Source organism: Arvicola amphibius, chromosome 2 (assembly GCF_903992535.2).
Source record: "Arvicola amphibius chromosome 2, mArvAmp1.2, whole genome shotgun sequence".
Classification (NCBI taxonomy): Eukaryota; Metazoa; Chordata; class Mammalia; order Rodentia; family Cricetidae; genus Arvicola; species Arvicola amphibius.
The window spans coordinates 70,920,750-70,936,791 of NC_052048.2; the positions used below are offsets into that span (position 1 = coordinate 70,920,750).

Sequence of the window (16,042 nt, forward strand, 5' to 3'; positions counted from 1 at the left end):
TGGTCTTTATGTACAAATCAGCTGTACTTAAATGAAAGATGTTGCAAGATTCCGCACAGTAGAGAAGTAATAGATTTCATTTCTAAGAACACTAACAACATGTTCTAGGTGAGACAATAGAGTGATTCCTGCCATTAGGGACACAAGGTTTCTAAAGCACCCTTTCAAACTTCCCCAATGTAGACTTGACTCTAAGATACAGAAACATCAGGGTTTGTGTCCTCATTTTGAGATAGGCTGCAATAAACACAAGGCTAACATCACTGTTGCGTTTGTCTTCCAGTGATGGTAATACTAACTTGGAAGCCTTACCAATTTCCTAGGTCAGTTTTCTTATATGTTTGTTTGTTGTGGCTTTCAGTTTTTCTTTTCCGGTTATTTATTGATTCAGTGCTATGCAGATGGTTATAACTCATTTAGTTTTGTATGGTTTCATACAGTATCTTCTAGCTGAATATGGGTGTTTAAATTGCTTTTGATTGTTATATGCAACATAAAGTTTACTATGATAATAATTGTTTAACTAGACAAATATGCCACACTAAGTACACTGGTATATATCCTTTACTGGCATTGGTCTATACATTTTCATCTTCCTTAAATGTGCATCCAGTTGCCTGCTTCCTCCCTGTCACTTGCTCCCCACAGCCCCTGCAAAACACCAGAAAAATCAGCTTTCTGTCTCTGTGGCATTGGTCACTAACGGTATCACATGAGAGGCATAGTTCACATCTGTCTTTTTGCATCTGGCTTCTTTTGTAGCAAATAATCTTTTCAGAGTTCATCCATGTTGTCACAGCACAAAATTGTATTTTTTAAAGGTTGAATAATATCCCACTGAAATGGACATACTGCATTTGGTTTCTCTATGCATCTACTAATGGGCATTTAGTCCTTCTTCCTTTGGGTGTTGTGAAAACGAGCTGTTGAGGGCACAGAGAAGATGTATCTGTTTTAGTCCCCATGTACAGAGGAATTGGGAGAGTCTATGGTATTTTAAAAATTTTGAGGAATCATCAAATCACTTGTTTGAGGTTCCTGCATCATTTTGTATTCTTACCAGTAATTGTCTAGTGTTCTAACTTCTTTATATCAAACATAGGTATTTTCTGTTTTGTTTTTGTTTTTGTAGTTCTCTTAATGCATATATAATGGAATAACTTTGTAGTTTTGATTTTTATTTCTCTAGTGACCAGTGACATTGTATGATTTTTTTAATCTCTTACCCACTTTTAATTGAATACTTTGGTTGCTGTCAGTTTTAATATATTCTGAATATCTATTCCCTATTAGACAAAAAGTTTCACAGATTTTTTCCTTGTTTTGTAGGTTTTGTTTTCAATATCCATTGAAAATATACTTTGATGATAAAGTTTTAAACGTAAAGTCAAGTTTAATTTTTCTACAGTTGGTTCTACTTTTTTTATTATTATATCCAAGAAATCTCTGCCAGATCAAATGCCATGAGTGCTCACATACATTGCTTTCCTTGTGGTTTTATTACTGATCAGTTTGTGGCTGAATGTTTTGCTGATGGATGGAAAGTTTCCCTCGCAACATTTATTGAAAATACTCTTTGCATCATTAAGTGGTCTTACCACCCTGTGGAAAGGCACTTGTCCATGTGTGTGAGGTCCTAATTCTGAATTTGATTCTGTTCCCTTTGTCTATTTTTCTGCCTGTGAGTCTGGACTATTTTCTTTTGTCTACTGTACATTTTTGTTAAGTTTTAAAGTCAGAAACTATGTGGATTAATCTTTTTTTTTTCTTCTGTCAGATTGCTTTGGCTACTTGAGATTCCTGGTAAATTTAGGACATTTCATTTTGTTTGGGCAAAATATACTACTGAGATTTTAATATGGACTTCTGTGTATCTGTAGATCTCTAAGTCATCTAATTTGTGTTTGTGGGATGACTTTCCATGTGCCATCTGAGTTTCTTCCAGCCATGTTTTATACAGCACTGAACACATACATCTGAGGCTTCCTTAATTATGTTTACTCTTTATTATTCTTGGTGTCTATTTAGTGGAATTTGTAAAAAATTTCTTGGGTGTCAGAGGCTTAAACCCAGAGCCTTATTTATACAGGGCAGACACTAACATATGAGCTATGCCAATCCTGAATTCCTTCCTCAATCTATTTCATGATCATTTATTCTTAATGCCAATAAACATGATTGTATTTTTTTTTTTGTATTCTTAGGTTTCCAGCCCATTTTTTTCTGAGAACAGGTATCATTTGGGAGTGTCTCTTAGTCTTCCTCCATGATTGTCAATGCTCCACACAAAAATGAGTGTATGGGTTACCATGAAATATTTGTTTACTTTTATGACCCTTTCTGATCCTCTAACACAGATTCTAACTATAAGAGTTAAAACTGAACTTCTAGTGTGGACACTGGAGTCATAAACTTTTGTTTATCATTGTGGTGCCAATGAGTGTGTGAACTTTAGTCACTTGTGGAATAAAAACTAATCATAATGGGTTTTCACTGTGGCCATTGAAGAGCATCTGGTCCTCAAGTAAATGCAATGTCTCTAACGATATTCTTTACTGACTTAGAACATTCTCATAAGTTTTTAAAATTTACCTTTTAAAGTTTATTAGGAGACATATTTTGAGATCCTTTGGAAATATATAAGTACGTATGTGTGTATGTATGTATATGTATTTGTGTTTATAACATGTATAGCTGTGTGAGTTTATATGCATCACACACACACACACACACACACACACACACACACATGTAAGTGTCCACAGAAGCCAGAAGAAAGCATAAGAGGCATACTCCACTTCAAAATATTTGAAGTAAACAAACACACATTTCCTTGACAATGAAAAATAAAGCAACCACTAAGCTTTTAATGGTGCTGTTTAGATAAAGGCAAAGGCTAAGAGGTATCATGTCAGAGTAAAGCTTAGAAGACATTTTCTACAGTCTGAAAGTTACAGAGAAATACATAAAATGCTAAAATTTTTAAGTGATGAAATTTTTTGTTTATTTGTTTAAGCTTTCCTTTAATCATGGAATTAATACAACAAAAGGAAGGAAGCTACTTAGAGATGATAATTAAAAACACTGTTGGAACAAGAGCCAGACTGTCACAGAATCTTTACCTCTTCCACATTATACAAAATTCACATGTGGATCTTGCTTGCCCTTGAAAAATCTTAATGGCTAGTGAAAAGTGAATGTATTCCCTGCAAGACTCAGGTTGGCTAGATTTCTCTGGCATGTGTGTCTCAACAGTAATAAGAATTTCTCTTTTATTTCCAGATACTAATATAGAAAAACAAATTCCCAAATGAGAACTGGGGTGAAGCAATGCAGCACACACTTCATTAACATTTATCTGATGGAAACTATGTTAAGTCTCACATTTTGTACTACTATATAACAGTCGTGGTCATTGCCCTCTTCTTAGAACTATATGTTGTCTAAATAAGTTGCTTCTGAGTGGCTTTTCTCTGGGTCTCACCACATTTATAACACAGGAAGGCAATTTTGGTGCCTTCAAAATGCACTGAATTTTAGATATGAGTAATAAAGGATAATAGAAAACCTAATCTTCTAAAAACTAAGGAAATTTAATCTGCTAAAAACTAAGCATAAACATGTTTAATCTATTCTTTATTTACCTCCCAAGAAAGTAGAAACTTATATGCTATATTTATTTAAAGGCTCATGGTACAATAACATTTTCCCTCCTTTTAAACCAGCATTTAAAATTAAACAGGCAGGTTGATTGAGTAATATAATATTTAATTACCTACCTAATTGAAAACTATATGTGAACATGTTGGGATGCTGCAAGCATTAGGAGCATTTACAATCATAATGTTTAGTGTAATTGTTCACATATCAGTTACCAGAAACACAAAATACATGATATTGGGAACTTTGCAATTCCTGAAATTCTGGTCAAATATTCCTAAATTATGATTAAGAGGAAAGTGCTTCTCAAGGTTCCATACAAACTTGAGCTAAATAAAATGAAGGTGCTGGGCCCCATATGGATGGCTATGCATCTGTACTTAGTTGGTTTAGACTGTTTCTGTTTTAGAATTCATTACTTACAACTTCTGTGGATTAGTGTGATGCTTGCTGCTACCTGATAACTTGGCAGAATCTGGATTCTCATTGGAAATAAAGGGCTGTGTAGGTTAAGGATTGCTTCTGGAGATGTCTGTGGGGGGTTATCTTGATTCTGTTAATTGATATGGGAAGAACCACCTTAATCCCATGAGGGCCCATTCCTTGGGCATAGGATTCTAGTAAATGCGGAAAGTGTGCTGAGCCCCAGCATGGAACTATCCTTTTCTCTTTCCTGGCTGTGAATACGATATTATCAATTGCTGCATATACACACAGCGAGGTGTGTATATGATAGCTTCTGGCATGTGAAAACCATTAGGTACTGAAGTCCCTTCCACCTGTGATGATCATCTTAACGGAGGAATATTGAAAGATAGTAGAAAGATAAATGTGAATGTGTATATAAAATTAGGAGACACCTCCCAATACACACAAGGAAACATGGTAGACTATCAACCTGGAGGTTGGGGTGAGTCAAAGCAACACTGAAATTTTCAGTAACAGGGCCAGACCTCATTAAATACAGAACTATCATCTTGGACTAAGAATGTAGGACGTTTGTGTGTTGCCAGTTATTGAATTGAATTCTAATTATGTTATATATTTTTCAGAGGCAAAGGCCCATTGAAAAATACATCTGATGTCATTAATGCTGCCAAGAAGATTGCAGAAGCAGGCTCTCGAATGGACAAATTAGCCCGTGCTGTGGCTGATCAGGTAATACAAAAGAAAGAGTGGGAATTAATTAGTACCTACGTTCTGGGACCAGTTTTATGCACCCGATGAAATATGCATTTGGAGATAGTTCTTAATATTTTGTAAATTGGCTTCTGCTGAGGCTGAGCTCATGGCAAAGGTATCTTTAACTCAGTAAATGCATCAAATGCTTAAAAGAGTGGCATGTTAAACCAGCCTTCCTCACTCAGAGAACCAACTATATATCACAATAAGGGAGCAAAACAAGATAAGGCAGAAATCCCAGTGCTCAGAGATGGCACTGCCCAGTGAGCTGGACCCTCCCATGCCAGACATGCCCAGAGGTGGTGGTGCATGTCTTTAATCCCAGCATTCCAGTGGCAGAGCAGGCAGATCTCTGTAAATTCAAGGCCAGGATAGTCTACAAAGTGAGTTCCAGGATAGCCTCCAAAGCTACAGAGAAACCCTGTTTTGAAAAAACCAAAACAAAAAAAGACCAACAAAATAAAAAACAAAAAGAGAAAAATGAAAAAAGAAAGAAAATTCTAGATATGTTTTCCTACAGGCCAATTTCATGGGTATATTTCCTCAACAGAAGTTCTCTCCTTTCAAATGACTTTAGCTTGTGGCAAACTGACAAAAAGAGTTAACCATGTGAAAGTAAGAAAGTATGACTCCCATTAGTAAACACCGATCTCACTATAATACCCTGTAATTCAGAATAAGTTATGCTCTATAAAAGTAGTCTATAAAATCGACTAATTATTATAACCAAGGACAATCTAGATTTCATATATATATACTTTTACCCAGAGTCAAATAAATTTCAGAGAAATGAAATCCTCAAAGCCTCACATGTGTGTTCACAGGATGCCTAGTTGAAGCCTTCTCTGTTTCACATAGACTATTTGATTATATTTCAGCAATTTCCATTCAGGCTGGCTTGAACTAGAATTTCAGAACCCATCTCTTTGTCTTGCTGCTAGAACATTCCTTGTAAGGGTACATTAGGCAGTGGACATTGCCAGATAACTGATTATCTCTTCATACTGCAGTTAAGAAGAGTCAACAGTCTGAACTACTTCAAAGCGAATATACTCTAAACTACAAAATGAGGTTCTGAAATAAAAATGACGAGTACTCTCAATACATAGAAACTCCATAATAAATATGAATGTGTTCCAGGAGGTAGTACCGTTTGAAGACCTTCAAAAACAGAAGGTTGAAAAAATAAGAAAGAGAGAGAGAGAGAGAGAGAGAGAGAGAGAGAGAGAGAGAGAGAGAGAGAGAGAGAAAGAGAGAGAGAAAGAAAGAAAGAAGGAAAGAAAGAAAGAAAGAAAGGAGAAAGAAAGAAAGAAAGAAAGAAAGGAAGGAAGGAAGGAAGGAAGGAAGGAAGGAAGGAAGGAAGGAAGGAAGGAAGAAAAATAGAAGGCTGGCTTCTCTGTAAATATTCTGAGTCTCCTGATTTTTTTAGTTGCAGCTCTCCAGTAAAAAAAAAAATGGTCCCTCATTTTTTAACATTAGGTTGTTCTTCTATTTACTTTCCAACATCCCAGGTTTAATGTCAAAATACTTAATAAATACACTGACCTTGTGAAGTTTTACCACTTCAACCAGAAGATTCAACAACTAATATAGAACATACAGTAAAAACTAAAAATTTCCCATTTTAATTGTATTTATACATGATGGGTAACTTAATGAAATGTTTCTGAGAAACTTACTGGTTTGGAAATTTCATTATTATCATAATTTCAGATTTTCCTTGTTACCCTAATAAACATTGCTATCATTTGTAGTAATTGAAAACCAAACCTTTGGTGTTACTCATGTCAACATTACATCAACTGTCAGGCTTCAATGTATTAAGTTGAACTTCCTTTTAGAAAAGAAGTTCATAAATATTCATAAATATTTTAGAGAGCTCACACAAGAGAAAAAGAAAACAGAGGACCTACCTGGATATATGCAACAAAAATAGACACCAACCAGAGAGAAAGCCATGGGCTTAATCTGAGAATGTTGTTGGGCATTGGGATGTGTGGAGCCACAAGAAATGTTGGAGTGACTATAAAAGTTCTCATACAGGACTTTATTTTTTTCTGGGAGTAAAAATTGAATGGAATTTGAATGGCTTTTTCATTGCACACTCAGTATCCATGTTTGAAAGTATTTCGCATGCTCATTCAGTCCCATTAAATCTGGCTTTGGTGAGTTCTCATTAGTTCAGGCACACTGTCTCAGTGGGTGGATCATCCCCTCATGGTCCTGACTTCCTTTGTCATCTTCTCCCTCCTTCTGCTCTTAAACTGGACCTTGGGAGCTCAGTACAGTACTCCAGTGTGGGACTTTGTCTCTATCTCTTCTGTCACTGGATGAAGGTTCTATGGTGATATTCAAGATAGCCATCAGTCTGACTACGGGACAAGGCTAGTTCAGGTACCCTTTCCTCCACTGCCCAGGGTCCTAGCTGGTGACATCCATGTGAACATCTGGAGCCCCCTCTAGAGTCAAGCCTCTTACCAACCCGACAATGCCTCCCTTAATTAAGATATCTTCTTCCCTGCTTCCATATCTGTCCTTCCTCCATCTCAACCATCCCACTCCCCCAAGCTCTCCCCAACTCTCCCCTTCTCCCTTCTCTCTCTCCCTCTTCCCTTCCCCACCCCACCCCACCCCCAAAATGAACCCTCTGAAGGTGGATGTCAGTTGGAGCTGAATGAGAAGACAATGATAATGGCACTGGGATTTGTCTCTACGGCATGTACTGGCTTTTTGAGATCCTAGTATATTTGGATGCACACCTTCCTAGGCCTGGATGGAGGGGGGGGGCTTGAACTTCCCAGAGGACAGGGTATCCTGCCCTCTCTTAGGACTGGAGGAGCAGGGGAGGAGGGTGAGTGGGGGAGCAGGAGGGAAGCTGGTAGAGAGGAGGAAGTGGAAATTTTGATTCCTAGTATTAATAAAGTAATAAAAAATAAAAAATAAAGTATTTCTCAGTACATTTAGGCGGGTTAAGTTCCATAGTCCCGGTTTTAATTCCTATTTAATTTTACTGTTTAGGATCTTAATTGACAATGTAATTTTGAGGCATTTTCCCCAAACAGTTTTGATAGATAGTAAACACAATATGAATACACACACACTCTTACACACACAGGAATGCATGCATGCCCCCCACACACATAAGAGAGGGGGGCAGAGACAGAGAGAGACAGATAGAGAGAGACAGAGAGAGGATTCTAAATTTATTTTTAGATCAGGAGATAGAACATTTGAGTGCTATTAACAATGATTTTCATAGTAAATGAAGAGTGATCCCATGTCTTTTGGGTATGATTATAGTTATTATCTATGAAATATCTGAATTTTTTTTTTGTTTTTCGAGACAGGGTTTCTCTGCAGCTTTTTTAGAGCCTGTCCTGCAACTAGCTCTTGTAGACCAGGCTGGCCTTGAACTCACAGAGATCCGCCTGCCTCTGCCTCCCGAGTGCTGGGATTAAAGGCTTGCACCACCACCGCCCGGCTGGAATTTTTTAAAAGGTTTATCTAAGCAGTATATTTCTTTTTCAAATCCTGGATCGCTTTTTCAGGTTATAGAGGGTATTCTGAATTTCTATTGTTCTGTCATAACCTTTAAAAAAATCATAAAACAAACCAGTTATGTATGTTTCTACTAGCTACGATTAAATAATGAACAGAATATTACCAAGGACTGGATTGGTTGCTTTCACTTTGCCTGAAAATATTTTTATGAAGATTTGAGATATGCATGCAATATAAATGCTTTACGGACCACTGCATTTTTAATTACTGTTCCACTGAGATAGAACTCCAGGTTTAATTTGCTGTAAGGTATTTGTATTGAAACCATTGTCAGCCCTCCGGGGAGATATCATTTTAAAGTTAATTCATTCCAGTATATGGGTCTCGGGAGTAGGATAAATATTACAGTATTAAGTACTTGTAGAAAACTAAAAACAGTCTCAGTGGGATGCTTTCTTGATAAATACATTTAGTGAAAAATATCACAATAGTAGGTGTTATGTATAAAACAAATGCTTTTGTTTATTTTTTACTAAATATGTGATTACATCATATAAATGGTTCCATTGTGTTGTTGAAAGAATTTCCTTCCTGTAGCTTATAGAAAACTCAGATCAGTCTTTCTCCCATACTCTCATGCTGTGTTGTTTCATGACAAGATTGAACCCTGTGCATGCACACACACACACACACACACACACACACACACACACACACACACACGAGAGAGAGAGAGAGAGAGAGAGAGAGAGAGAGAGAGAGAGAGAGAGAGAGGTAAAGAGAGACAGGAAAGGATTCTAAACTTATTTCTAGATTAGGACATAGAGCATTTTAGTGCTATTTACAATGATTTTTGTAGTAAACAGAGTAGCTGAATGCTCTATCATTGAATTACATTATAGCCCCATAATCTTTTTTTTTCTCATTTTTTATTAAAAATTTCCAACTCCTCTCTTCCTCCTCCCCCTTCCCTCCCCTCCTTTCCACCCATACCCCCACTCCCTCCCTCTCCAAGCCAAAGAGCCATCAGGGTTCCCTTCACTATGTTAAGTCCAAGGTCCTCCCAACTCCCCCTAAGTCCAGGAAGGTGAACAACCAAACTGACAAGGCTCACAGTGAGCCCATCCATGCTGTAGAGTTCAAGCTCATCGCCATTGTCCTTGGTTTCTCAGTCCTCCTCCACCGTCAGCCACATTCAGAGAGTCCGATTTGGACCCCTGTTCCATCAGTCCCATTCCAACTGGACTTGGTGGTCTCCCGTTAGATCTGTCCTACCGTCTCAATGGGTGAATGCACCCCTCACGGTCCTGACTTCCTTGCTCATGATCTCCCTCCTTTTGCTCCTCATCAGGACCTTGGGAACTCAGTCCGGTGCTCCTATGTGGGGCTCTGTCATTTTCTCCATCCAATGCCAGGTGAAGGTTCTATGGTGATATGCAAGATATTCATGAGTATGGCAATAGGATCTGGACATTTCTGGCACCCTCTCCTCAGCTGCCCAAGGAACTAGCTGGGGGTGTCTTCCTGGACACCTGGGAACCCCTCTAGAGTCAAGTCTCTGCCAACCCTAGAATGGCTCCCTTAATTAAAATATATAATTTTTTGTTCCCGTATCCACCCTTCCTATATCCCAACCATCCTATTCCCCCAAGCTCTTCCCATCCTCCACTTCACACTTTTCTCTCCCCATTCCCCCAAACTCCCATCCCACCCCACCCTCAAGTTCCCAGTTTTTGTCCGGCAATCTTGTCTACTTCCAATATCCAGGAGGATAACTATATGTTTTTCTTTGGATTCACCTTCTTATTTAGCTTCTCTAGGATTTTTTTACGAATTATAGGCTCGATGTCCTTTATTTATTAGCCCCATATTCTTATGTAAGTAAGTTGCTTCAAGTTCAGCTCTTGGTTCTAATATGATGCATGAAAGCATACACACATTATATTATATATTATATATAGTTAATATGAAATAGAAATACTAAATATGTATGTATATTTATATGTAGATATGTAAATTTACAAATACAAAATGTAACCAGAACAATGACCTGGAATCATCTCAAGCTAAACATTTAATAACAAAATAAATAATTTATTTACTCAGTAGCCGTTGACTTAGAAGGCCCAAAAACTTTTTAGAAAGATATTGGAAATATTTACAGAAATGGATAGCTCAGCTGTGTGTGCACTTGATGGGTATCTATCTACTTACATTACACTGCAAGTTAATCTTCCAAAGGAACTGTCTTTAGTTGAAGGACTCTGTTGCTATACTTAAGGGGTATTTTACCTAGTTTTAAATATAGCCTATCAGATCCTCCTGTTATAGGGACCAGAGTCCATTTGAGAGTTGTCTTGTTACGGAAGTTTAGTATGTCGATAAAATTTTTGGTAAGTAGGGAAAATCCATAAAATGCGTAGACTTTGGGGCACACCCTAGAAAATGAAAAGAAAAAAATAGGTCCTCTGTCCAACTACTTGAATTGAAATCTCCCCCTCCACAGCTAACCCCATGCTTTGGAGCAAACTGTCACAAGTATTGCATTAGCTTTTCATCTCTGTGTCTTCATGCTGAAAAAGTAGAAAACTCGGAATGAACAAACCAAAAAGCTTTAAAATAGCAGTTTTCTTGAGTTCAGAAAATAGCTAACAACATAGCCTCAAGTAATACAGGTATCCTAATAAGACTTTGTAAATCATTCTTAATAGGCCCCCTGTTTTTTTTTCATTTTTAAAAGAGTAATTTGGTATATATATTTGCATACATGAGTCGAATGCCATTTGGTGATATACCTTTTCCTAACCTTTTGCATCATTTGTGTGTGTGTGTGTCCCTCCGAACTCATCTTGTCAAATTCACATCCTCTTCATTTAGTTAATTCTCATAGTTTATTGTTATTACATGTGTATTCATATATATAAATTACATATTTAGTGTGCACATGGGTATAGACTGACATTTACAGCATGGGTAGCTACCAGGGACTTGTCATTCAAGAAATCTGACTCCCTTTCTTTCCATAGCCCTGGCCTTTCTGTAGCTCTTCAGCTAAGGGTAGAAAGGAACTTAGGAGCCCTTCCTCAACCGGTGCTGGAATGTTTACTCATGTGGCATTGTGTGGTTTTTATGCAAGCAACCATAGAAGCTGAGAGTTCATTGGTAAAATCTTATCAAAGTGGAGCCAACCACTCGAAACGGTTGACTGTGGCATTTCTCCAGTGCATCACGAAAAAGCAGAGTTAAATGAATGTAATTAAGTATGTGACACCAAAGGCTTTTAAATGGTAAGTGTTAGAAACTGAAAAGCACTTACTAATTTATACCACTTTTTTTTTTGTTTTATAGTGTCCTGATTCAGCATGTAAGCAGGATTTATTAGCTTACCTTCAACGGATTGCCTTGTATTGCCATCAGCTTAACATCTGCAGCAAAGTGAAGGCAGAGGTTCAGAATCTGGGAGGAGAGCTCATTGTGTCAGGGGTAAGCTGGGATTCACAATGTCAAGTTCTCACTGCTGTACTTCCAAGGCAAGCGTTCTTGGCAACAGTACTGCTAAAAACACCAAATGACAGTGATTCACAGCTTAAAAAATTGTTATCACCATTATTCCAGACCTTACAATAGCTCACAAAGAGCAATTTGATTTTCCAATTACCCCATGTTTATACTAGCCTTGTAAAATCTCCATTCTTCACAAGAAAACTAATTTCATAGTCTGGAAACTCATTGCCAAGCTGTGACTATTCTAATTATTGGGGGGCTTTTGAATATTTACTCATTGTGAGTCAGCCTCCCCTTTGTTAGTGCTGGTAATTTTCATTCTCTGTTCAGGAGCCAGCCTCTCTAAATGTGGACTTTGTTCACATGTTAGAGACAAATGAGATATTTATCAGGTTCCAATGCATACTAGGTTATCAGTAACCCTTGACAGTCAATTGTTTCGTTTTAATAAATATTGATGTGCTGTTGCCAAAACCCTACATAGTTATCAGACACTGTTATATATTCTTTGGTAGATCACCCTAATATTTCCCTTTTCAAAGAATATTATTTTATAAACCATTTCCATCAAAGAATTGAAACAAAAAAGTTCAAGGAACTTTTAGAAGAATCAAGGTTTCTTGGCAAGATTTCCAAATGTTTGTGTTGAGGTTCTTCACCTTGGCTTCTTCTCCTCCCTCATCCCCCTTCTCTCAACACAGAATGTCACTTATAATGATTTCCATGTTCCAAAGTGTGGTCATGCCACCTTTAGTTCTTTTCCCAGCTACCCATGATGCAGCCACTGTACCTGCGGATTGAGCAGGAACAAAAACCCTATCAGCATGATGAATGTGAGAAAATATTCAGGCCCTTCTCAAATCATTTCTGTTGTCTTGGAGAGTCAACACTACAGTTTGGTCAATCTCTGTGGATAAGTATCCACCATCTTCAAGGCAAGTGTTTCTGTTCCTGTGTGGCTTGCCTTGCTGAAAACATAGCTGGGGAAAGAGCTGGTCTGGTTGGCATGGAGGTCCCATCTGGAAGGTCCGTTCCATGCACTCGTACCTTAGAGCTCAGTCAGTTGGCTATTTTGTGCCTCTTTCCAAAGCACAGTCACCTCTTTGCATTTCCAAAATGGTCCTGCTTCAACATTCTTCCACAACCAAGAACTATCTGTCTTGCAGTGTGTCCTTCTGTCTATCTGGTGGTGATCAATTCTCTCTTGCCAAAGAAGTGATCAAAACATTGCATCTCCCTTGCTTCCTTTCTGATCTTCAGCCTTGATGGTACAGTTTTCCATACCACTCTGCTTTCGTACCCATTTGTTCATAGCACCTGTAAAACAAAGTGCTTTCTGTTCGGCTTGCCTCATGTGCTTCCATTTGTGACTTTTCACATCTTAGGATTGACATGGATGCTCAGTGTATCCTTGTGGATCTCCAACTCCATCCCTCTCCCCTGAGCAAATTTTCCCTAGCAGAGCTGCTGCCCATCAACTTCTCAGTCTCCATTGTCTGTCACTGCCTCCAGAGCTTCATTTCCATTGTCCTATTGTCATGTAGATGTAGTCCAAACCATCATGGCTTTGAATCACTCGCACTGTTGCACTGTTGGCATTTGCAGAGGTGTTTGAGATGAAGAACACCATCAAGAAGCCTCTTTCCTTCCTTGAGTCTTACTGACAAAGTTCATAAATCTTTGCATGGGAGGCTCCTTTAGAGGAATGCTATGTAACTGTATGATCATCCAGAGTCAAGTGCATTATGAACATTGGCTGTCATACTGCTCAGTTATGCTCACTTGGACTACCTCATGGCTTTTGTTTCGAAGCTTGACTGCTGTGTGGTGCCACATCTGCATCTGTAGCCTGCTGTCTTTCCCACTTCTGCTTTCACATGAGTCTTCATCCCTTTCACTGATAGCCAAAACAGAAAAAAAGCTTTAAAAAGCAGCAAACATCCTGTGCAAAATAGCCACAAATGACTGCCTTCAAAGTCCAGAAAGTCAAGGATTTGAGACCCCATACACACAAATTTTCAATTATTTTGCCAAGAAAATTGCACCAGTGTTGTGTGACATGTTAGCGTTGTTCTCCACTAGGATAACATTGCTTCAGGTTTTAGGGGAGGTCACTGATTTGCATATAATAAAAAGGAGATATTTTTGTATTTTTGCTTATATTCCCCATATCCAGGGAGTTATTCCTTTAAATATATGAAAACTTCGAGTAAGTCAACATCTTTCCCGAGGAAACAGAGATTTGGATAGGTTATCTGCAGTTTCCAAGAGAAATTGAGTTTGAGAAGAAAAGTCATGTTTTATGCTGCCGTGGTGAACACATGTTAAAATAAAGTACACATGTATGTACTATGCCAGCATATTGATGTTTTGTGTGATTTTATGTGGGTTAGTTGGAACTGGCCTGTTTTACGGTGTCTGCTTTTGAATTGAAATGGTGGAGAAGGAAAACTCAACTAATTATGGGAAAGAATGGGCATAAAAAGCTCTTTCTGAGTCATGACAGAAATTACAGAAATGAAGCAGTCCAAGATGTACATCTTTGGGGATTCATCCTCACATCTGTCTGAAAAGCTCTCATTCTCTGCTGGAAATCTATTTTCTATGTTGGCTTACACAATTCTGAATAGCCCAATGGTGCAGCTCTTATTAAATTTCAAGGTAGTAGTTATATTTGTGTCCAGATAGGTTCAATTTAGTTATAAATAAAATAATGCACAATTTTTAAAGTCAAAAGAATGCTATAAATATTGGGGAAAATTGATTTTAGACATTAGCCAGTTTGAGTATGAGCTAGCCTAACTTAATTTAGTGTTATTTGAAGATTTAAGTCTGTTTTAGGTGGGAAAAAAATAAAAGGCAAGAAGAAGGATAAAGCAAGAAGAAAAAGGGGTGGCGGAGAAACTTTACCACAATGTACCAAACTAATTTGGTATAATAGTCTGTTAAACATGACAGCAATGTATCATTGTGGGAGGCAACTGTATTTTTGTCTTTTTAAAGTGTCTGTGTGTAGTGGTATGTGTCTGCTAGTGTTGTGCAGGTGTGCAAGTAATAGTACACATGTGTGAACATGCATGTGGAAAGAGGCCGACACTGGCTGTCTTTCCTCAGTCACTCTCCACCTTTATTTTTTGAGAAAGCTTCTTTCAGGGAAATTGAAACTCATTGATTTTGCTAAGCTGGATGGCCCAGAAATGAGTTTCAGAGATTTACTTGTCTCTGTGTCCTCCAGTCTATGTCATGGGCACAGACCACAAGGCTTGGCTTTACACATGGTGTCGGAGATAGACCTGAAGTCTTTATGCTTGTAAGGGAGTCACTTCACCAACTGTACCAAGTCTTCAGAGCTCTGAGCCAAAGTTTTTAAAAAATGTAAATGTTATTTTGATTATTTCTTTTAATGGAAAATAGATTCTTCTCTTTTATGATACATCTCAAACAGGGCTCCCCATCCGTCCACTCCTCCTGGCTCCCTCTGTTTCCTCTCTTCCTCAGATAATCTCCCTCTATGTTTTCTCTTCAGAAAAGAGTAGGCCTCTAAGATATGACAGTCCAACAGAATAAATATGATACAATGATACAAGGTGAAGGCCCTCCAATCAATGCTGAAAAAGGCAACCCAATAGGCGCAAAAGAGTCTCAAGAGCAGGCAAAAGAGTTAGAGACACATCCACTGTTAGGAGCACCACAAAAATACCAAACTAACGGCCTTAACATATACAGAGAATCTGGTATAGACCCATGCAGGCTTACCATTTCAGTCCCTGTGAGCCCATGTGAATCCTGCTTAGTTCATTGAGTGGACCATGCTATAATAAAGTAATTACCTGGATTAAAAATGTAGCATTATTTATTTCAGAATTTTAAACATTGTATTTTGATCATGTTCACCAAATCTTCCCTTTACATATCTAGATCTACTCTTGTCCTCCCAACTCCTAAGATTTTGTACTCTTTATTTTAAAAAAGAAACAAACTTTTTAATGGTTTATATTTTATATATACATGTGAATGCCTGCATGTTTGTCTGCATACTTGTCTATGGAGGCTAAAGGACAGTTTCAAATATGCTAGAAATGGAGTTGCTATTGTGAGCCACCATGTGGGTGAACTTAACTGTTGAGCCATTTCCAGACCTGTTCTGTGTCCCTTCCTTCCTTCCTTCCTTCCTTCCTTCCTTCCTTCCTTCCTT

General features: G+C 38.0%; 1 protein-coding gene across 5 annotated transcripts in view; it reads left to right on the top strand.

Annotated features, from left to right (window-relative positions):
* Positions 1-16,042, top strand: part of Ctnna2 (catenin alpha 2) — a 994,060-nt gene that overhangs the window by 945,636 nt on the left and 32,382 nt on the right. For 4 of the 5 annotated variants that reach the window (XM_038318873.1, XM_038318875.1, XM_038318872.1 and 1 more), the window contains 2 exons: positions 4,713-4,818; positions 11,692-11,826. In XM_038318873.1, coding sequence (XP_038174801.1) covers positions 4,713-4,818; positions 11,692-11,826 — 241 coding nt within the window. The remainder of the gene's footprint in view (positions 1-4,712; positions 4,819-11,691; positions 11,827-16,042) is intronic. The other variant, XM_038318877.1, reaches the window with a different exon arrangement.